General features: G+C 33.8%; 2 protein-coding genes across 3 annotated transcripts in view; both read left to right on the top strand.

Annotated features, from left to right (window-relative positions):
- LOC114327758 (PDF receptor-like) overlaps positions 1-24,443 on the top strand; it is a 1,644,969-nt gene that overhangs the window by 171,312 nt on the left and 1,449,214 nt on the right. The window lies entirely within an intron of this gene.
- On the top strand, positions 7,027-22,690 carry LOC126879690 (uncharacterized). Of its 2 annotated transcripts, none has more exons than XM_050642875.1 (2): positions 7,027-7,294; positions 19,706-22,690. In XM_050642875.1, exon 2 carries the CDS (start codon positions 20,750-20,752, stop codon positions 22,238-22,240), a length of 1,491 nt encoding a protein of 496 aa, XP_050498832.1. In that variant the 5' UTR covers positions 7,027-7,294; positions 19,706-20,749; the 3' UTR covers positions 22,241-22,690. The 2 variants fall into 2 exon arrangements, with proteins under 2 accessions (XP_050498832.1, XP_050498833.1); XM_050642876.1 differs by having other exon boundaries at positions 19,706-21,031.

The raw sequence follows: 24,443 nt of genomic DNA, 5'->3' as shown, positions 1-24,443 counted from the left end.
AAAAATATTCCCATGAGATTTTTTTGCATAATCACATTCGTGAGACATCCCAGAATAAGGTTCAAGAAATCGCCCACATGAAAAGTGGTCCAATTTTTTTTAACAATTTTTTTAAATCAAATTGCAAAAATGAATATTTTTGGCCCTTACAAATTTTTGTTAGGTTTTTTGGACCATTCTGGACAAAAAAGTTATTTTGTAATTTTTCTCTAAAGTTGATCGTTTTCGAGTTATAAACAATTTAAAATTTAAAAAAACTGGCGAAAGAAAAATGGCGATTTTCAAGGCTTAATAAACTGGTTAAAGTTATTATTATGAAAGTAGAAAGTGACTAAATCAAAGTTTAAAGCCCCCCTACAAGATCCTGAAGAAATTTTAGTCATAATTTTATTACTAAGCTGTTATTTTTAAGTAATAATAATGATCGCCAGCATGTATTAGGCGGCCGTCTATGGTGAGTGCGAGAGAAATGCCATTCCGGCAGTCAAATGGGGCATCGTACTCGCACTCACATCTACAGCCGCGTCAATACGCTCTTACGGCTTATTTTTAATAATTAAAAATAGCAGCTTAGCAATAAATTAATGACACAAATTTCTTCAGGATTATGTAGGGGGCCTTTAAACTTTGATTTAGTCACTTTCTGACTTTCATAATAATAATTTTTAACCGAGCTATTAAGTATTAAAAATGGCCATTTTTGCCTATTTCAAATTTTAAATTGCTTATAACTCGAAAACCATCAACTTTAGAGAAAAATTACGAGAGACCTTTCTTGTCCAGAATGGTCTAAAAAACCTAAAAAAATTTGTCCAGACCAAAAATAATAATTTTTGCAATTTGATTAAAAAAATTGTTAAAAAAAATTTGGACCACTTTTCTCGTGGGCGACTTCTCGACTTGAACCTTATTCTGGGGTGTATTACAAATGTGATTATGCAAAAAAATCTCATAGAAATATTTTTTACAACGAACCCGTCGTTTTCGCCTTTTCTCTAAATAAAAAATGCAGAAAATGGGTGTATTAAAATAAAAGATTGGTGAATTAAAATAAAATTGTTGAAGTTATTTTTCTTTAGGCGCGATTGTGAAAAATGCATTGAGAATGAAGTTTTATAAAAATGACAGTCTGAAGTAAATTGCTAAATCTTTCAAGTTACGTAGCAGTTCTAATAAACAAACTGAAAAAAAATTATTGGTGTTTTTGTTAACTTAATTATATAAAGACGACGCGACGGTGATAGATGTTTACTCGGCACCAGCCGATTACAAATTATTGTTCTCTCGTCCAATCACCCTTTTAAGCAGTATCGGGCGCGGTTAGTGCTTGGATTGGTGACCACTTGGGAACACCGCATGTTGTTGTCTCCTTTTTTTTTTTTTGTTTAATTTTTGATATTATTTTAATAGGGCTAATATTAAGCTTTCGACAAAAAAACGTGATTAGATAACTTTGTGGTATGTATTTACATTTTAGAGGACTAGTTGGCAGTTCAGTTCTTTGTAAACGTATTATATTTTTGGCTAAAATTATATTAAGAGAGACGAGTTAGGATTACATAGGTAATTTTAAATACATTTTTAAAATATATTTAAATACTGCTAAAGAAGTATAATTTTTTACGTGCCCTTTTTTATACAAGGTGTCCCAATAAAGTAGTGGAACGGTCGAATATTTCGCGAACTAAACATCGGATCGAAAAACAGAAAAATACGTGTTCAATCATTTTCAAAAATCTATCCAATGACACCAAACACCAACCCCCACTACACCCCCTGGAGGTGGGTGGGGGGTAACTTTAAAATCTCGAACAGAAACAACCAGTTTTTCTTGCAGATTTTAATTCTTTACGTAAAAGTAAGCAACTTTTATTCAAGACATTTTTTCAAACTGTGGATAGATGGCGTTATAATTGGGAAAAACGATTTATCCTGTTACCATAGGTAAATTATAGAAACGGTCTAATATCTCACGAAATACACTTTCAAATGAGAAACTAAAAAACAGATTTTTAATCTTCTTCGAAAACCTTTCGAATAACACTAAACGTAACCCTCCAACCCACCCCCTGGAGTTGGGGTGGGGGTAACTTTAAAATCTTAAATAGCAACTCCCACTTTTTATTACAGATTCGAATCCGCCATGAAAAATTAGGCAATATTTATTTAAAACATTTTTTAGAATTGTTAATAGATGGCGCTTTAATTGGAAAAATACGATTTATTAGGGCCATCTATCAGAAATTTTAAAAAATGTTTCGAATAAATGTTGCCTAATTGTTTATGACGAATCCGCATCTCCGATAAAAAGTGGGGGTTGCTATTTAAGATTTTAAAATTACCCCCCACCCCACCTCCAGGGGGTGGGTTGGAGGGTCATGTTTGGTGTTATTCGATAGGTTTTCGAAAAATATTAAAAATCTGTTTTTTGGTTTCTCATTTGGAAGTGTATTTCGTGAGATATTAGACCGTTTCTATAATTTTACCTATGGTATCAGGATAAATCGTTTTTCCCAATTATAGCGCCATCTATCCACAGTTCGAAAAAATGTCTTAAATAAAAGTTGCCTACTTTTACGTAATGAATCCAAATTTGCAAGAAAAACTGGGGTTTCCATTTAAGATTTTAAAGTTACCCCCCACCCCACTTCCAGGAGGTGTAGTGGGGATTGGTGTTTGGTGTCATTGGATAGATGTTTAAAAATGATTGTAAACGTATTTTTCAGTTTTTCGATCCGATGTTTAGTTCGCGAAATATTCGACCGTTCCGCTACTTTTGGGACACCCTATATAAGAATCATTATTTTAAGACACATTTTGTAATTTACACTGATTTGCGACTACTTGTTTACTTTTACATCCATGTAGAAATATTATTCAATAATAATTGCTGTGTTGAATATTATCTTTACTTAATTTTCTAACAAATATTTGTTAGAAATATAATTAAACCTACTTTCACGTCATCGTAAATTATGACTTTTTGGAACTCGTATATAGGGTCATGAGGAATAATTGTAGTTACTCCTATCTCGTTGAGTCATTTTCCTGATCCGCCATCTGACGGATGACGGATCCGGATGACGGATTATCAATGTTGATTTCATGTAATTGAATTAACTATCTTTCAATAAAGTCGTCCCAGAATTGCAACTCATCAATGGGTGCGTTCGGACGACCACAGCGGCTGGACAGCTGAGCCAGCAGTAGCTGTCAGACGTCACCGCTGGAAGTCAGCCGCTGAGAGATTTACTAAGCTTTCCCTATCACGACTGGATACAACCACTCAGCCGATTTCTGCTGACAGCCAGCCGCTATGGTCGTCCGAACGCAGCCAATATTGGCAATATCATTTAAAAATGATCTACTGTAAAATGTATAATACAGTAAAATCTCTCTTAACGGACACCTCTCTTCGCCGGACACCTCCTCTATACGGACAATTTTCAAAACAAAAATCATTCGGTGATATATGCCCCTGTACCCTTTAACTCCCTTAGAGGGACACTCTCAACAACGGACGCGGACAGTAAATGAGGTGTAAATGCGGACAGTACATGAAAAAAATTAACATTTTTTTAAAATATTTTACAATATAAAAATGTGTAGAATATATTTATTATTTCAAATCAGATGTCCACGACGTGATATTTAATAGTGTTCGCGATATCAACACTAAGTAACAAAAATTTAATGTGTGTGTCCTTCGATGAAATAAATGCGACACCAGGAACTAAAGTATTTTTGTGGCTGGAACAAGGATTTAAGAATTTTAACCGAAATGTCAGATTAAGCCTATTCAATGGACGTAGTTGTATTTTTATGAGTGTTTTTGCAACGTGAAGAATATGGGGTCCTCCAAAAGGAGGTTTTAAGTTTGAAAGAAAAAGTCGATTTGGGTGCTGAATAACACCTAAAAATAATTGTTTTCGATTGATTGTGTGGTCTAAAAGGAGTCTAAAATTTAAAATCCTGTTTCTTGTAAAATTATTCAAGAAAATGCATTAGAAGTTGTAAGGAAAGTAAGCGATGATATGAAAGCTCCTGGTGGAGGGCCAATTTGAGAGAATGAGAAATTTTGTAAGCAACACAAGATTTTCTTCAAATTTGTATGTGGCGAATCAGTTGCTGTAGATTTAATAGTGGTTTCTAAATGGAAGGAAAAACTGATCACTTTAATGAAAGTATACTCCCCGCTAGACATTTTTAACGCAGATGAGACGGGATTATTTTTTTAGAGTTTAAAGCATTACCCAAGAAACTTATAACCTGAAAGGAGAAAGGTGCACTGAAGGTAGGGCTTCTAAAGATAGGATCACAATTCTATTTTGCACCATAATGATAGGGGAAAAAAGGGCACTGGTAACATGGGAAATATGGCACACAGGCGTCTGGCCTGAGGACTGGAGGAAGACCATAATCATACCTCTTCATAAGAAAGGTTCAACAAATAATTGTAACAACTACAGGCTATTAGCTCTAATATCACACGCCAGTAAGGTAATCCTCTACATACTGCAACGGCGTCTAGAAAACTTCATAAGTTGGCAAATAGCACCTGAGCAGGCTGGATTTGTAAAGGGCAGAGGTACTAGAGAACAAATCCTTAATGTAAGAAACATCATAGAAAAAGCCAGAGAATACCAGATCCCGATATTTATATGTTTCGTCGATTATACAAAGGCCTTTGATAATGTTAGATGGGACAAACTATGGAACATATTGACGACAATGGGTGTACCTAAACACTTACTCACCTTATTAGCAAACTGTACCAAGATAACCTGGCATATATTCGAATGGACGGATACCTGTGTGACAAATGCACTTTGGAGAAGGGAGTACGCCAAGGATGCGTTTTATCTCCCTTATTATTTAACATCTATTCGGAGTTCATAATGCGCAGAGTCTTGGATGGTTGGGAGGGAGGAGTAAACCTAGTCGGTGTTAAGATATCTAACTTGCGTTTCGCAGACGACACTACATTTCTAGCCCCTACTCCAGAAGAAATTACTGAATTATTAAAAAAACTTGAGGTAGAAAGTGCTAAATTTGGACTCATGGTTAACTACAACAAAACCGAAATCATGGTTATTGATCGCCAACAACAGTTTCCTGAAACCCAAACTATTGCGGGATGCGAGGTAGTCTCATCTATGATATATCTTGGAGCTCTAGTTAACAACACAGGCAGTTATGAACCCGAAATTAGAAGACGCATTCAACTAGCAAGAGCAGCAATGAGTGAACTAAACGGGGTCTGGCGTGATCGTCACATTACTATGACAAACAAAAAGAGACTCGTTTCAACTCTGGTCTTTTCCATATTTTACTATGCATGCGAGACATGGACAGTCAAAGAATCAGATAGACGACGTATAGACGCCTTTGAAATGTGGACATGGAGACGCCTGCTTCGAATTCCATGGACGGCTCGCCGTACAAATATCTCAGTTCTGGATGAAATTAAACCAGATCAGCGTCTCTCCAGTACCGTTTACTCTAGAATTTTAAAGTTCTTTGGTCATATCCATCGAAGTGATCACAAAATGGAGCGGTTGGTGGTCCAAAGAAGGCCTCAGAATCAACGCCAACGCGGAAGATCTCCACAGCGATGGGCGGACATTACTAGAAAGCTTCTCAACAAACAGTATACTGAGGCAATACATGTAACTGATGACCGCGACCAGTGGAGAAATATTATCAATCAAACTGTCCGAGCTGCTGAAGCCCAATTATGAACCACAACACATCTACTAAGATGTTATTGACTATGATGATGAACATGGGAAAAGCAAAATTCCTCGTTGGTTCAAAGGTTACACGCAGAACAACTACCTATCGAATGGTACAGCAATAAGAAGTCGTGGACAACAAGTAACAAGGGCAATGATGACAGACTGGCCAATTAAATTTGTTAAAACCGGAGGGACCGCAGACGTTCGGATACAATTAGCGTCTCTTTGCAAATACAATGATGCCGACTTTGCAAAGTAACAAGACACTTACTCAACATACACACTACACATTACACTAGGTACCTAATTTGAAAAATCCACTGAATACCATCACCATGCCAATGACCATTAGTTGTCTAGGCATTAGCTAAATAAAAAAAAAATTGTTAAAAGAATGCAGGGAGAAAATCGAAAAGTTCTTTTGTTCCTAGACAATGCTGCGTCTCATCCATAACTTGTGTTATGTAATATTAAACTAATATTTTTATTGATATGTATGTACACATACATACATGCACTTATTTTTAAAAATTTTAAGTTAACATATTTTTTTTTCTCTTCAACGGACACCTCCTTTAGACGGACACTTTATGCGGAACGACTACTGTCCGTTCAAGGGAGAGTTCACTGTATACGTCTAAATTGTCAATATGAATGTGTCAGATGAAATGAAATTGTAGAGTGGCGGGGCTAATTGATCTATGTGCCAGAATCCTTTTTTCGAGAACAACAAAAAAAACTTCCCATCAATAAAAGCTAACGAAAATTTTTATTCTTAATAGTGTTACAAAATTCAATACAAATATTCAAATGTAACATGAAAAATATATAGAAAAGCAATATATTTTTTCTACAAGCGTGCAAAAATGTCTACTTTCGCGCACGCATTTTAGTTTAGAAAGTTTCACTTTTCCGCACGCGTGTTACTTTTCCGCACGCGTGTTACTTTTCCACACGCGGTTTTTACTTTTCCGCACACGTGTTAATTTAGATATGTTAATATGGCCTTAAAGTAATTATAATACATGCAATAAACTAATATTTAGATATTATTTACTAATTTATTTCAAATATATCTTATTGCGTTCCTGTTTTAATGAAATTAACGCGACAATTCGATGAAATAAAATTATTTTGACATAATATTCGAAGGTCAAATCGGTAGACAATAACAGTCGTTTTGAATTATCGTCATGGAAACCAAGATCGTCGTCATGCTAACTAATTATATTGAAAGTTTGGTTTTGACAACCTTGTCACAGAATTAATTTGTGTATTATGGCCTAACTGCAATACCCCGTATCTGACAATTTTGAGATTTTGAGAGTTTCATTGCATTAGGTTTGTTGGGTTGCCTAGCATGTTGTGTCAGAACCCTGTATCATACAAAAAATAAGAAAGCCTTGGAAATTGCTTTTATTTAATATCCCGTATTGCTCGTCAGAAGACATGCGCATAAAAATATCCCGTATCTGTCAGTTGTACATTGCATTCTTCTACAACCTACACGTGTGCGAGTTTATTTAGCTGTTCAGTGAATTAATTATATTTCAAAGGTAAGTTTTACCACTATTTTTATTAAAAATATATTTCTACTGGTATTTTTTATAAATTTTAATCAACCTAGGATATTATAACTTGATAAAATAGTCTAATATTGTGAGACCTTACGATTCGGGATATTGACTGCTTGTTGTGAACAGATTTACATACTAATTTTTAGTAGATACGGGCTATTATTATAATATTGTCATTGTTTATCTACACATAGTTAGACAATGCTAATGTCAGTGTTATTTGACTTTTATTTTGCCGTGAGGTGGCGGCCTCTAGGAATTAATTTCGAAAACTATCACCAGAAATTTAATTGTATGCAGATTTCTACTCGGAGCAGATTTCTACTATGTAATTTTTTTCTATTATGTACAAGGGTGCCAGATTGTGAAGAAAATATAAGACTTAAATAAAACGCTTATTGTTATTACTGTTGCATTCCTTTTGTGACAGATTGATAATTTGACAATTTCCAGCAAATGTTTTAAACATAGAGGTATATATTAACATAGAGGGAGCCTACCTTCCGCGCTTCCTGACGACAAGATCTCAGGGACTGGTTTGCTGCATCTCCTTCTAACACATTGTATCGAGAATCTATAATGACATTCAGTGTGAATATAGGCACGGAAGAGGAGGACAACTGTAGCAGCTTTACTATGCGTAAGAGTGAAACAGCACTAATCCAAATAAAAAAGATGGTGTCGTCACTTCGCTCTGAATGATACTCTCTCTATGCTAATATTTAACTCTATGGTTTTAAATTGTTTTTAATAATTTGAGATTTGCTAAATCTAAATTGGCTGGTAATCTATTTAAATGATTTAAATGCTGCCGTCAAATTTTCTTTGAAAAATACTTATTTGTATACCAGACAATTAATTTGTTTATTAATTTGTTATAAAAGAAATGAATATTTAATTAAAATATACTCGATTATTTTTAAATTGAATTAATTGACGCAAAAATAAGAATGTATGTAATTTATTTAACTCAAAACACATTTTAGTGCTGTATAATAATAATAATAGTCTCCCGTTTTATACCGCTGCCGCAGCTTTGGGATTATAGCAAGGTAGTCTGCTATCTCTAGAGCCATAAATACAAGGAAGATAACAGGGCCAGCGCTTCAACCGATTATTAGTACTTCTGGTTTTATCCAAGGTTCTCATTTCATTTAGGCTGACTACCGCCTGAGCAATCCGGGCCGCTACTTAACTGCCTTCAGAGTGCCGCTACTTAACTGCCTTCAAAGTGCCGCTATAGTCTGTTCGCTAAAGTCAGACGCAACTTTCTAGATATTTTAGTCGGTAATTTTGCCAATTTTAGTAAAATTGCCAAAAAATAATTACTAAATAGTTAATAATCACTAAGTAGTTAGTAATTTTGCCAATTCTTGCGAAATTGGCAAAAAACAAAAAAAATATCGACTAAAATATCTAGCCGGTTGCGTCTGAGTTTAGCGAACCGACTATATTTACAAATATGTTTATTTCATCTCTCTCGCTCTCTCTCTCTCTCGCTCTCTCTCTCTCTCTCTCTCTCTCTCTCTCTCTCTCTCTCTCTCTCTCTCTCTCTCTCTCTCTCTCTCTGTCTCTGTCTCTCTCTCTCTCTCTCTCTCTCTCTCTCTCTCTCTCTCTCTCTCTCTCTGTCTCTCTCTCATTTGTATTTTTGGGTCTTACTCGTGTTTTTTTTTGCGGTTTGGTTGCATCCCATATCGGGACAAAACTATGTGTTGGGTAAAATAATTAACAAAACTGAAATAAATAATACTATTTATTAAGTACACAAACCATTGTTTACATAAATGAAAATGTTTTTTTTTCAATCAATTCGTCCGATCTAAGATGTTTACTAGAAATATTCTTTATTGTCACTGAAAGTTAAACAATTTTATAGTCAAAATAAATACAATTTATTAAAGTTAGATACATAGTCAATATTACAAAATAAAAGGTAATGAAAGTAAAACATTATACAATATATTGCAAAAACTTATATAAATTGCAAATTAAACATACAACAAACAAAATACAGACTTAGGAACTAATAAGTTTAAGCTGCTACGTATGACACCCAAATAATGATAAAAATACTTTAGTTACTTGTGGTCTTATTTTTATTCATTAAGATGCTTCTACGTCTTTTAGATAGATAGTATTTTGTAATTTCACGGAACTTGGGAAAATATGTTGCAGATTTAAGTAGTAAAGGGAGATGATTGCAGTTTTTTGCGTCCAACGTTCGACACTATACAGTCGAACCCGCTTATTGGAATAGCCTTCGTACCAAGCAAAAATATTCCTATAACCGGGATATTCTAATACCCGATCATTGATGGCTGGTAGAAATAAGGGTACCTACTGAATAGACCTACACAATAATAGTACATACTATGTATGTACCTACATTTACATTATATTTATATGGTTTTAGGTCGTTTTATGTCAATGATACAGCAGTGTAACTTATTTTATTAAAAAACCAAATTACATTTTCTGTGCATAAATCCATTAATAAGCATGAGATGTGTGCAATATGTACACATGTATATATTATCTTATTTAAAATGCATACGACAAAATTCCTTCTCATTTTTTTTAAATCTTTAAGTTATACAAATTAGAAAAAATTACATTGAATTGGCCCTCCAAAAATCTTCTTATAATATTACAAACGGTTAGGACAGTGCTTCCCAAACTGTGCGCCGCGGCGCCCTGGGGCGCCGTGGCTCGACTACAGGGGCGCCGCGAAAGTTTTTTTCCAATATTAGACATAATCACATAATTACCTTCAAGTATTAAACATTAAACTAAAGTTGTTATGACAACTTTTTAACTTTTAAAATATACCTATATAAAAATGTTTCCCATGATAAACTAGTTCAGTTATTAGTAATTTTATTTGATGCCGACAATATATCCTCGATATTTTAAATTTCACGAAACAATTCTCTTACTACTTACTGTAAATTGACTTCGGACCGACAGGCCATAAATCACTGCCCGTCGGCAAATACAATCGTCTCTTTGCACGTGCACATTTTAAAACTATGAATTTTTACTTATCTAAATTTTAGTTAGTTGAATTTGTACTTTCATACTGTTCGCATCGTTTCATTTATCAGTGTGAATATAAACAGGGTTGTTTCACCTACTTGTGTACAAAAGTTGCTGTAAAAATGGAAAAGTTTTTGAATTTAAATAAACAAGGTGGTTCTAAAAATAAAGTGGATGCACCACAAACTAGTGGTAGAGTCGTGAAGAAACGAAAATATCGTAAATATGATGACAGCTATTTGGATTTTGGCTTTACATCAACAAACGTCAATGATGAAGAGAGACCACAATGTGTATTGTGCCTGAAACTTTTGGCTCCAGAATGCATGCTTCCAAGTAAGTTAAAACGCCACTTGAAAGCCAATCATCCAAACTTTGCTGACAAACCTCGTAGCTTTTTTACCAGGAAGTTATATGATTTGAAGCAACAAAAAGGTAACTTTTCCAAGCATTTGTCGATACCTAAAAATGCTTTGCTGGCATCATACAAGGTTGCGTATAAAGTTGCAAAGTGTAAAAAGCCCCACACAATCGCAGAACAATTAATTCTACCGGCTGCTGTAGATTTGGTAAACATTATGATCGGAGAATCTGCGGAAAAACTTCTTTCAGCGGTGCCTTTACCTAACAACACCATCAGTCGCAGAATTCAGCGTAAGGCGGAGGATCTCAATGATCAAATAATTGAAAAAATAAAAGAAAGTCAATTTGCATTACAGTTGGATGAGGCAACAGATTCTAGTAATCTAGTAAAGATGCACACTTGATTTGTTACATAAGGTTCTTGGATGATAATACCATTGTGGAGGATCTTCTGTTTTGTAAAAAAAATCACTGCAAGTACAAAGGCGCAAGACTTGTTCGATATCCTGAATACATTTGTGGTTGAAAACAATTTGGAGTGGACAAAGTGCGTTGGTGTTTGCACTGATGGTGGTCGTTCAATGTCTGGCCGTTATGGAGGATTACAGGCGCTTGTTCGAAACAAAGCTCCGGATTCATTATGGACCCATTGCATCATTCATAGAGAAGCGCTTGCATCAAAGAATCTGAGTTCTTCACTAAATTTGGTCTTAGAACGTGTTGTAACTGTGGTAAATTATATAAAAACTAGGCCGGTGAAAGCAAGGTTTTTCAAAAAAATGTGTGAGGATATGGGTGCAGAACACACGTCTCTGTTATACTACTGCCACTCACGATGGCTCTCTCGTGGTAATGTTTTGTCTCGTAGGTTCCAATTACGGCAAGAAATGTACATTTTTCTTCAAGAAGAAAAACACCAGTATGCCAAGTACTTTGTAGAAACGGATTTTTTGATTCAACTAGCATACTTATGTAATATCTTTGAAAAGTTAAATACGTTGAATCTCTCCCTGCAAGGCCGCAACACGCACATTTTAAAATTGGCGGAGAAGATTTCAGCTTTCAGAAAAAAATTAGAAGTATGGAAGAGAAAAATTAATGATAATAATATCAATGATTGTTGTCCCTTGTTGCAGGAGTTTATTATCTCCAATGAAGTTAATATCTCTTGCAATATTAAATCTATTTTTGCGGATCACTTATCAAAGCTTATCAAATGGTTCGAAAAATACTTTCAAGCTGATAATATCGACCGTTTGCATGGATTCAAGATCCATTTAGAGCGGAAGCTCCTTCTGAATTTACTTCTTTAGAAGAAGAAAATCTCATTGATTTGGCTTGCGACAATACGTTGAAGACAAAGTTTAGCTGCACGGAACTAACTGATTTTTGGATATCAGTAAAAGATGAATATCCGCTGCTGAGTGGTAAAGCTCTGCGCATCTTAATTCCATTTGCAACATCCTATTTGTGCGAAGCTGGGTTTTCGGCGGTCGCTGTAATAAAAAGTAAATACCGTGCGAAAATTAACGTGGAACAAGAAATAAGGGTAGCTGTGTCCAGTTTGATTCCGAGATTTGAAAAGTTGTGTAATGAACAAGAACAAGCTCATTTATCCCATTAATTACTGTAATTATTTTTTCAATAAATTGTTTGTGAATTTAAAGTATGTTTCATTATTATTAAATTAACCTAACCATATCAACTGCAACAGAAACCGTATTAACTACAGTTAAAGTTAGACGTTAAATCAATATTTTGACTCAGGGCGCCGCGGAACAATTCGAGTTTATTAAGTGCGCCGCGAACTAAAGAACTTTGGGAACCACTGGGTTAGGACTTGCCAAATTGGATGGAATATCCAAAAAATCGAAAAAATCTTCATCTTTTGCCTCATCTTTCGCTTTAATATTGAGTTGGGTGGTTTCATGGTTTTGTTCCAAATCTTCTGTACCTTCGAAAACCGACAAATTATCGTCAAACGAAACAACTCTTAAAAATATTCGTCTTTTATTTTTTCGAATTCTGTGTTTTGATGAATTGGCACATTGGCAGGCAAAAAACGGATTGTTAAAATATTCAAACTCATGTCGGGTTTATGAATGGACAGGGCGGAATAAAAGAGAACATTTCTATTCTTGTCTGCCATTGTATTGTCGAAGTCAATAAACCATTAACCAATAAAATTTATAACTGCAACGAGATAGGTCGAAATAGAAATTGTTACAAGTTTTGTGACACAAGTTAAAGTAGGTAGTCTATGGCCTGTTGTATTTCGTAAAAGGGTCCAACTGGTGCGTAATAAAGTATTTATTATCTGAAAAATATAATAACCCAGACATAATTTTACTGATAATAGTGCTAATTTAAAAATAACAAGTATTAATCGAAATAATCGTAAAACTGTAAAAAGTCTGTTAATGAACACCTCTCAGGAATTGTATTTTAATAAAAAATAATAAATACATCAGTGATGTTGCAAAATTGACTGTATATTGACGCTATATTAAATAACACATATTTTACACAGCATCCATCAAATATGGTAGAAAACATTTTTGAAGACATATTTTTGTGAATGTGCCCATCAAATCGGTAACATATTTTAATTGACAATTTGAATCATTTATTGCATATTCTTTATAAAACAGTAATATTTGTTGCTTATTTTCTATATCTTTTGTGCCCTCTAATTTGTTTTTACAATTTTCACATTTAAATTGTTCAAAACATTTTTTAAATAAGTACCCTGCAAAATAATATACTCAACATTTTTCTAAACTTGAAGCCACTCTATCTAAATCTAAATTTGTTTGTTGCAATAAGTTATTTGGAGACACATTTTCTGCAGATAATAATACTATACTGTTTTCTAATGCGCTATCACCTTCAACAGATTCTTCGTCACTATTGCATTCCCTACAACAATAATAATATTTAGCACAACTGAAAAAATCAACTTTCTGCACAATAAAGAAAAAAAAAAAACAATTTAAGTCCTGTATTCAAAATACACTCACCGGCAGAGAAAACGGGCACCCCAAAAATGGGTCATTTTTAATGTCTTGTATTTCCTAAACCTGATGTCCGATTTAAGTAATTTTTTTAATATGTTATAGCCTTATTCTTTATCAATATCGCTGTAATAATATTGTTGCTAGACAGGTACATTGTCATTGTATACAGGGTGTACGAATCAAACTGTGTTTTTTTCTCAAACTTTGGAACACCCTGTGGAATGTTCTAGCTTTTACAAAATACTGAAATTATAACCAAACTATAGCCTCAGGTTTTCTTAACATTCTGTTTTTTGATTCATTCGCTTATGTTGGATAATAAAAAAGTTAAGCACTTTAACAACTACCCCTGTTTTTCGTTAATACAGGGTGTTTTTAAATAAGTACGGCAAACTTTAAGGGGTAATTCTGCATGATAAAATAATGACAGTTTGCTTTATAAACGTATGCCCGCAAATGCTTCGTTTCCTAGATAGGGGGTGTTGAAATTGTTCTTACAAACTGACGATTTATTTATTTCTCTAAAACGGTTTGTGATATGCAAATGAAATTTGGTAGATTTTAAGAGGTAGTTATTGCGCATTTTTTGGCGTACAATTAATAATTTTATATTTACCATTGGCGTGCATACGGGTATAAATATGTATGCACGCCAATGGTGAATATAAAATTCTCAATTGTATGCCAAAAAATGCGCAATAACTAGCTCTTAAAATCTACCAAATTTCATTTGCATATCACAAACCGTTTTAGAGCAATAAATAAATCGTCAGTTTGTAAGAACAATTTCAACACCCCCTATCTAAGAAACAAAGTATTTGCGGGCATACGTTTATTAAGCAAACTGTCATTATTTTATCATGCAGAATTACCCCTTAAAGTTTGCCGTACTTATTTAAAAACACCCTGTATTAACGAAAAACAGGGGTAGTTGTTAAAGTGCTTAACTTTTTTATTATCCAACATAAGCGAATGAATCAAAAAACAGAATGTTAAGAAAACCTGAGGCTATAGTTTGGTCATAATTTCAGTATTTTGTAAAAGCTAGAACATTCCACAGGGTGTTCCAAAGTTTGAGAAAAAAACACAGTTTGATTCGTACACCCTGTATACAATGACAATGTACCTGTCTAGCAACAATCTTATTACAGCGATATTGATAAAGAATAAGGCTATAACATATTAAAAAAATTACTTAAATCGGACATCAGGTTTAGGAAATACAAGACATTAAAAATGACCCATTTTTTGGGGTGCCCGTTTTCTCTGCCGGTGAGTGTATATTCAATTATATTCAAAATATCAAACTATCATTATGTATATTTTTAAAGCATAAAAGTACCCTCAATAATATGCGAACGAAAGTATTCAACCAGTGCATATTACCAGTTATCACATATGGCTCACAAACATAGACTTTCACAAAAGATAACATTGACAGAATATCCAAAACACAAAGAGCAATGGAAAGACAGATGCTGGGTATCGGTCTTAAAGACAGGAAAAGACACTCATGGATGAGAGAAAAACAAAGGTGTACGATGTATGAAGACATATTGCACAACTTAAATGGAATTTCGCCGGCCACTCTCTGCGGCAAAAAGATGGAAGATGGAATAAGCGAATTCTACACTTGCGACCATGGGAATAGAAAAGAAAAAGAGGAAGACCGCAGATGAGATGGACGGACGACCTTCGAAGTTTAACAAAATTAGATGGAATTAGATTACTATAACAAAATTAAAAATAAACTTATAATGATTTTGCATGAAAAGTTTGTTCAAATAGAGATAAACGTGTGCAATTAAAATTTCATATTGAGGTTACTTTACTTATAATGTATTGTTTATATATGATCCGCAAGTTTCATGGGTTCAAACTTATTTTTAAAAACGCTGTAGCATGCTATAATTAAAAGAGTTTGAACGAGTCACTAATCACGAGTGTGTGCAAATTTTGGACAGGCATATCTTAACCAATGTCTTACAAAAAAATAAAAATATTCAAAACATTGAAAATTGCAAAACATACATTTTTTTACTCTGTGAGATTTTTGGTATCACGAATAATTTCAATTAAATTCAAAAACACCTTCATTAAAATTGTAACATACCAAATGGCATATTCAAGGGATTCATGATGTTAATAATTAAGGGCATAGGCGCAAAATTTCGCACTCATGTGTTTTTAATGCATTCATTTTTTAAATCATGAGGAAACTAATAATTATTTTCGAAAAATTTAAAAGCTTGGAATTCCGGAAAAGATGATCAGACTCGTTAAAATGACCTTAGTGAAGACCGAAAATAGAGTAAGGATAGAAAGAAGCCAATCAGGAAAATTTGAAGTTAAAAGGGGATTAATGCAGGGAGATCCGCTGTCCACAGTACTTTTCAATTTCTTGTTGGAGTCAATAATGAGAGAGAGTGGAATACGAACGAAAGGTATGCTCTTTGACAGCAGAAACCAGGTTCTGGTCTTTGCGGAGGATGTAGTGCTAATGGCAAGAACGGAAAGAGAACTGCTGAGGATTTTCAAACTCTTTGAAGTAAAGGCTAAGCAGTAGGGACTGAGAATTAATGAGCAAAAAACAAAGTATATTGAAATGGGACAGACCTCAGATGAAGATACGCACAACTGAAAATTACCACAAACAACGAGAATAAAAAGTATTGCTTTAAAAAGGTGACGGAGTTTGAGTATCTAGGAGTAACGCTAACAAAATAGGGGAAGAAAGCCAAGAAATTGAAAAAAGAATTTCAAGAGGAAGAAAGACAGTCGGAGCCCTACACAAACTACTAAGAGCCAAAAACATCTCCAGAAAGGCAAAATTAAAACTCTACCGAACAGTGATCCAGCCCACAGTTCTTTACGGGAGGCAAACATGGGTCATGAACAAAAATCAAGAAAATATGATGAACATCTGGGAATGGAGTGTCCTAAGGAAGATATTCGGGGGAGTAAAAAACGATGAAGACGTTTAGAGGAGACGAACAAATGCAGACATCAGTGAGCTGTACCGGAAACCAGAAATAAGCCAGATGGTCAGAACAAAGAGAGTTGGTTAGGTCATCTTGCGAGAATGGCTGACGGAAGGTGGACAAATAACTCACTGCTGAGAGGTGAAGGAAAGAAGAGAAGAGGACGACCCAGGAAAAAGTGGCTAGAAGCATGTAAGGAAGACCTGGAACAATCAGGATATCAAATTGGAGAACTGCGGCCAGGACAGCAGAAAATGGAGAAAAACCGTGGAGAAATTCCAAGCCATCGGCCTCTAAGGCCTGTTGAGCTATACATATTATAAAATATATATTATATGTTATAAAATGCAGCATTTTCCCGTTATTTAAGCTTGAATACTTAGATTTGGGTACTCACCGAAAAATATATAAAATACAATTACTTATAAATCACTTTCAGTTACATAAAATTAAAAGGTTTTTCTAGTAAAGAGTTAATTTTATTTTTTATTAGCTTCAGTTTTGGTAAGAATAACTTTTTTGTAAAAACTTATCGTTTTTGAATTATTATGAAAAATCGGTTAAAAACCTGCATATTACTTTCACGAAAAATTAAAATCTTTGATCTTTAATAACTCAAAAAGTTTTGACTTATTTTAATAACTTTATATAACAAATTTTGCTTATAATTTGTCCCTCTACCGCATTATGGGGTCAATTTTAATAAAATAATTTTCACCCCACGAGAAGGGGTGGCATTCACCCCCAGAATAAAAGCGCAAGTTGGCACCATGTCACCTTTGTTTCTTAAGATACTCTCTAACCACTAACCAATTTTCATGCAAATCGATGGAGGTTCAACGAAATCGGAGATCGGAGGTAATAGATCATATCCACCTACAGTGACTGCACTAATTATTCACTAGCAAATAACTAGAAGAGTATTAATGAAAAAACTCTATAGAACAGGATTGCTTAAAATTAATCATTTTATTAATTTCAGGACTTATATTGGACATAATATAGTATTTCACCGTCTAAAAGGGGTGAAACACAACCGCAGGGCAAAAGCACACATCGGTACAATATCACTTTTTTTCTTTGACTTGGTAGCTATGTGTGTGGAAAATTTGTCAATCCAAGCGGTTCTTTAAAATTTAGAGGTTTTGAAATATTGTACCGTTAACGAACTTACTAAAGGTTTGTTTTGAATGAGATATTTGAAATTAAAAATCACACTAAATTTTCTTTTTTTTTTTCACCCCTGTAACTTATTAAAATAAAAATTATAGAAGTTTTTAGGGACTATTGACCATCGGTAATAAGGCAATCTTTCATTCTGCGTTTAAATTTTTCAAAAATGCTTAGTTAGTTTAGTTTTCTCAGTTAGTCAAATACTTATAATACTTAGTCAAATAATTAGTTTTCTTAGGATTCGAAAATAATGATTGCTTTTAAAACACATTATCACGAAATTTTGCTCCTATGTCCTTAAAATACGCTAATATATAAGAATCATTTATATATTACCATTGTTTAAAAAAGAATCTTTGTGTAAAGTTTAAAAATTATAATTTTTTAAGAAAGAAAACAAAATGAGTTCTTTTTTAAAGGGAACGGAACACAATGCAAAATTTTTATGCATGTCGAAATTTTCAATGTGTTTTAAATGAATTCTTTTTTTTTTCGAATCCTAAAAAACTAATAAGCATTTTTGAAAAATTTAATGCAGAATGAAATACTACTTTATTACCGAGGGCCGAAAGTCAGCATAAATAAAAAGTTTCTTTTGAATGAAATATTTTCAATTAAAAATCACACTAAATTTTCTCTTTTATTTTCACCCCTGTATCTTATTAAAATAAACATTATAGAAGTTTTCAGGGACTTTTGGCCCTCGGTAATAATGTAATTTTTAATTCTGCGTTTAATTTTTCAAAAACATTTATTAGTTTTCTCAGGAATCTTAAAAAATGAATATATTTGAAACACTTTGAAAATTTTGACATGCGTCAAAATTTTCATTTTACTCCGTTTCCTTTACCTTACTTACAATCTTTCATGTGTAATTTTTTTATTTGAATTTTAAAAACGTAGGATTTAAATAATATTTTACTTACCTCGAAGATTTTATAGATTTTCTATACGGAAAACACTATATTCTGCATGGAAACACTAAAAGGTGTAAATACACTTGCCACTATGTCAGTAGTAGTGCTACTGTGTCACTGTCTAAGAGATATTGCAACCCTGGTTAATTTAATTTAGAGAAACCAAAATGGACGCTAACTTTAGCTACCGTGGCACCATCTATTATAGCGTAGCTAAACAAATATTAGTAGATTTCTATTCAATTGAGATAGAAAGAGTGGTGACATCTAGTGACTGTCTCAAATAAAATCCAATAAAATTAGACATAGGGTTGAGTTACTATGGTCTAGTTATACAATGATATTGTGCATTACGTGGCATCAAAATTTAAATTCTTTGATATTAGTTTATTAAAAAAACGGAAATGAAAAGGCGAAATAGAGATTTCGCTTGTTTGATATTGTGTGTAAAGGTACTGTTTTTAATATGAATCTAGTCTACACTGAGAAAAATTTAAAAACAAAAACCTCAGTTAGGTATACAGGTTGTAATAGATATTATAGTCGGTTCGCTAAACTCAGACACAACTGGCTAGTGATTTTAGTAAGTATTTTTTTTTGTTTTTGGCCAATTTTGCTGAAATGGAAAAATTACTAACTATTTAGTAATTATTAACTATTAAGTAACTATGTTTTTGCCAATTTTACCAAATTGGCAAAATTACTTACTAAAATCACTATTCAGTTGTGTCTGAGTTTAGCGAACCGAGTATATTAGTACAAATAAGAGATTTATTACCCCTACGTTTTATTAAATTTTTTCTTGTTTTAACTTGCCTTATTATCCATTAAAGTATTTATTTGTGCTCATATCTTTTACAATCTGTATAAGATTAAGTTATCTTAATTATGGTTTGTTTTCAGATGCAGGCAACTCGATCACACAGAATTTTGTCTATGGTTTTAAATCGAAAAGAAAATAATAATCAACAGCCTTCTAGCAGTACCAAGCAAGTTTCTGAAACTGCTGTATTCACTGAGTTCAGTGAAGTCTATAAAGTAAGCGCCACAGATGGGACCCTAATACCGATAGAAGGAGATTTTCGAGATACTACTGATTGGCACGATACTGAAAATATCTCCATTTTGCTGAGCAACGTTCAACAGCAAATATTTCAAGATGAAGTCCTCGGTGAAGTCGCACATGAGCATCTTGTAGAAACTGATGAAAGAACAGAAAACATTAATTCAAGTCCTGCATATTTAGAACAGAGAAAAATTCAACAGCAAATATTTCAAAATGAAGTCCTCTGTAAAGACACACATGAGCACCTTGTAGAAACAGATAAAGTAACAGAAAATACTAATCCAGATACTTATTTAAAGCAAACTCATTTATTGGAAATAGGCAATTTGCATCTTAATCCCGGTTCAAGCATCACCTCTGAGGAATCCAATCAAAACTACGATTATATCCTTGAAGAAGATCCCGATTTTTCAGATAAAACTGCTAATAATAAAGAGAAAACAGACTGTGCGAGGAGCTGAGATGAAGATTCCAATCAAAACGACGACGATTATATCCTTGAAGAAGATCCCGATTTTTCAGATAAAACTGCTAATAATGAAGAGAGAACAGACAGTGCGAGTAGCTCAGATGAAGATATCAATCAAAACGACGACGATTATATCCTTGAAGAAGATCCCGATGTTTCAGATAAAACTGCTAATAATGAAGAGAAAGCAGACAGTGCGAGGAGCTCAGATGAAGATATCAATCAAAACGACGACGATTATATCCTTGAAGAAGATCCCGATTTTTCAGACAAAACTGCTAATAATGAAGGGAAAACAGACAGTGCGAGGAGCGCAGATGAAGATAAACTAAATAAAGAAATTAGAGTAAGACGCAGAAAGAGGAAGGCAGATGTGGAAAACTGGAACAGGAGGGCAACAAAATCTAGAAGAATGCATGGAGTGGAATACGCTGGTTTCCAAAGAAATAAGGATCGTAAAATATCCTACGGAATAAAGCGACCAGAGAGAAAGATAAGAGACAGGTGTGTATCTTTAGCATGTACGAAGTCTACAAAGCATTTCTGTGGGTCCTTCTCGGAGGAAGAGAGGAATCTTATGTTCCGTACCTTTTGGGGCAAAATGGACTGGCAAGAAAAGAAGGCATACATAACAGGTAACATCGAATACACAAAAACAAAAAGGTCATCGAAGGGAGAAGAACCATCAAGAAGAAGTGGAACCTATTGCTATTATTTAAGGAACAAAACTAATGAAAAAAAGAGAGTCTGCAAGAAAATGTTCTTGAATACGTTCGATTTAAAAGAAGACATGGTTCATGATTGGTTCAAAAAGACAGAGTATGGGCTTATTTGTATAAGAGAAGAAAACTCAAACACAAGTGCGGATCAAAGAAGATCAAATAATTTTAATAAAGGAAAAAGAAATTGTCTGGTTGATTGGTTTAACATGCTACCTAAGATGGCCTCTCATTATTGTCGCAAGGACACAAAGAAAAAATATTTAGAGACAATTTTTCAGACCAATGCTCAATTATATAGAGAGTATTTAAAGCACTGTGATAATAACAGTCTGGAAAAATTATCGTATGCTATTTTTGACCAAATATTTTGCGACTTAAATCTAAGTTTGTACCAGCCAAAAAAAGTCTGGTGTGATACCTGTAGCGCATTTGAAGTTAAGAATATCGACCAGTTTGCTTACGCATCACACCTAGATAGAAAAAATCTAGCAAGGGAAGAGAAAGCCAAAGATAAAGAAGATGCCATCAACCACAAAAATTACACTTTTACAATGGACCTTCAAGCTGTAAAAAGCTGCCCCGTCTTAAAAGCAAGTGCCATATATTATAAAAAGAAACTAACAGTTCACAACTTCACTATGTATAACTTAAAAAATCATGAAGCCTCTAATTATTGGTGGGATGAAACAGAAGGAGATCTGTGTGCATCTACTTTTACTTCCATCATTATTCACCATATTGAAGAAAACTGTAATGACCGAAAATTACCTGTTATTCTCTGGTCTGATGGGTGCTGTTACCAGAACAGAAACTCTACACTTTCCAACGCGCTTCTAAATCTTTCTATAAAAAGTGGTCAAATTATTATTCAGAAATATCTTGAGAAAGGGCACACCCAGATGGAGTGTGATAGTGTGCATCATCTAATAGAGATGAAACTTAAAAATCGTAAAATTTTTCTTTCACACGATTATATAACATGTACTGAAGAAGCGCGGATAAAACCAGCTCCGTTTAAAGCGCAGATGCTTACTCATACATTTTTTAAAAACTATTCATCCTGCGAACTTGCGTATAGAAGTATTCGACCTGGAAAGATGAAGAACGATCCGACCGTCACAGATCTCAGGGTATTAATGTATGTACGATCCAGAGAAAAAACAAATTTTGTTCAAAACTAATTTCAAAGACGATTTTAAGCCATTACCAGTACGGACTGTCAATCCCAAAGGTCTAGAAATGTCGTCGTACCCTAACTTACACAACCAAAGACTAAGTATAAAGAGTGATAAATATACTCATTTGCAAGACCTTAAGGTACTTTTACCTACCGACTGCCACATGTTTTACAACAATTTACCCAAAGATAACAAGATTTAGGTAGACATCTTAAAAGTTTTTAGTTTAGTTACTTGTTTTGAGAAAGTTATTAAACCTAATTTTCCTTTAAAGTTTTAGTTACATATTTTTTTACTGTTTTACTTTACATTTATGTTTGTAACATTGTAACTTCTAATAAACTTGTTTTGTACCAATTTTTGTTTTGTTTTTACTACCTGTTAAATTAATACTAAAATCCCGTATCTAAAATTTATGTTACAACATTTTTGACAATACCCCGTATCTACAGAAAAAAACTCAAAATACTGCAAAATGTACTTTTTCATCTTTTATTTACTAAAAAATGAAATTATTCATTTTAAGGTCAAGAAAAAAGTCTTGTGTTCATTCATTTTTTTGTTTAAAATCATATTTTGTCTCTCCTGTAAAATTCACTTTTTTCAGATACGGGTTATTACAGTTAGGCCATCGGTATGTATTTTCAGTAGTAATTGCACAAGAGCTCTAAAATTATTGAATTTTTCCCGAGTGTCACTTTGGCAGTTTTAATTTCAGGAGCCGAAGGAGAGTGAAATTATGTCAAAGTGTCACGAGGGCAAAAATTCTATATTAATTTTAAAGTTCGAGTGCAATTTGTTGCGATTATTTCATGAATAAACCTGCTCAAAACCAAAATTTTATTGTAATTTATATATGTAAGTACCAATTAGTGAAATTAAACACACAGTTGTTATAAATATGTATTTGACGGTTGAAAGTCATCACTTTTATTATTTTTAAAACATTTGTCATTAATGTCACTGAATGTATTTTTTCGTAGCAACGAAGAGCATCTGACGTAATATGCTTAACGACGGGAGATTATCAAAAATTATCACCTTAATTTGCATGTCTGTAGCTTTCTATTGGTCAGAATCTCCTATGAATGAAATAATCATATTAATTAAATTAACTGATTAAGATTTGGTAATTTTTTAAAGACTCTTAGAAAAAATATTTTTCCTAACTCTTGCAGAAAGTCTGTTTTCCGCATTCGACTGCTTGCCGAACTCCCGCTTCGCGTCGTTCGGCAAACTGCAGTCGCGTGCGGAAAAGAATGACTTTCTGCACTTGTTAGGAAAATAACTATTTCCTACAGCCGTGCTAAAACAACCACTTTCGCGCACGCATTTCGTTTCCGAAAGTTGCACTTTCCCGCGCGGCGTGCGAGAAAGTAGAATACCTTTTAATATGGCATTATAATATACTATTGACATAATATTTAAAAGTCGGATAAGTAGACAATTATTACAATGGTTTTGAATTGCCGTCATGGAAACCAATATCGTCGTCGGGGTAACCCATTATATTGAAAGTTTGGTTTTGACAACCTTGTCAAAGAATTAATTTGTGAATTTTCACTTTTAAATAAAAATTGAATCGACTCTATTTTTGTGGCTTTTTTCCAAACGTACGGCGCTAGGAAAAATATTGCTCCTAACTCATGCGGAAAGTGTCTTCCCCGCACTCGACTGCTTGCCCGAACTCCGCTATCGCGTCGTTCGAGTCAACGGCAGTCTCGTGCGTGAAAGTATCACTTTCCGCACTAGTTAGGAAAAGAACTATTTTTTAAAAAAATTATAAAAAGAAAGGAAAAGATCTAAGTGCCAAGTTATGGTCATGGAAATATGATCTCTCTCCATAATCTTTACCAGCACTGTTTGTCATGTTTTTGTTTAGGCAATAGTGGAACTTAGATCTGTCAAATATGCAACGAATTCGGCTTAACCACATCTTGATGGTTTTTTAACGGAAAGGAAATCACATTGGCACTTAAATCATATTGCAAATTGGCCTTGGCACATAGATTATTTTGGTGGAAAAATCCGGAAACAGGAAACTTTGGCACTTAGATCAATTAGCCCCGTCACTCTACAATTATTAGAATCTGTTTTCCAAGCAACATAAACAACGCTTGTTTTTAAATTATTAATTTTTTTTATTTTGATAACGATGTCCGAAGTGGAAGGTGAAACGTCAGATAAATCTATTTTCCAACTTAAA

This window comes from Diabrotica virgifera, chromosome 2 (assembly GCF_917563875.1).
Source record: "Diabrotica virgifera virgifera chromosome 2, PGI_DIABVI_V3a".
Classification (NCBI taxonomy): Eukaryota; Metazoa; Arthropoda; class Insecta; order Coleoptera; family Chrysomelidae; genus Diabrotica; species Diabrotica virgifera.
Note: the sequence above shows the minus strand (reverse complement) of the source record. Positions and strands in the feature narration are given on the sequence as shown.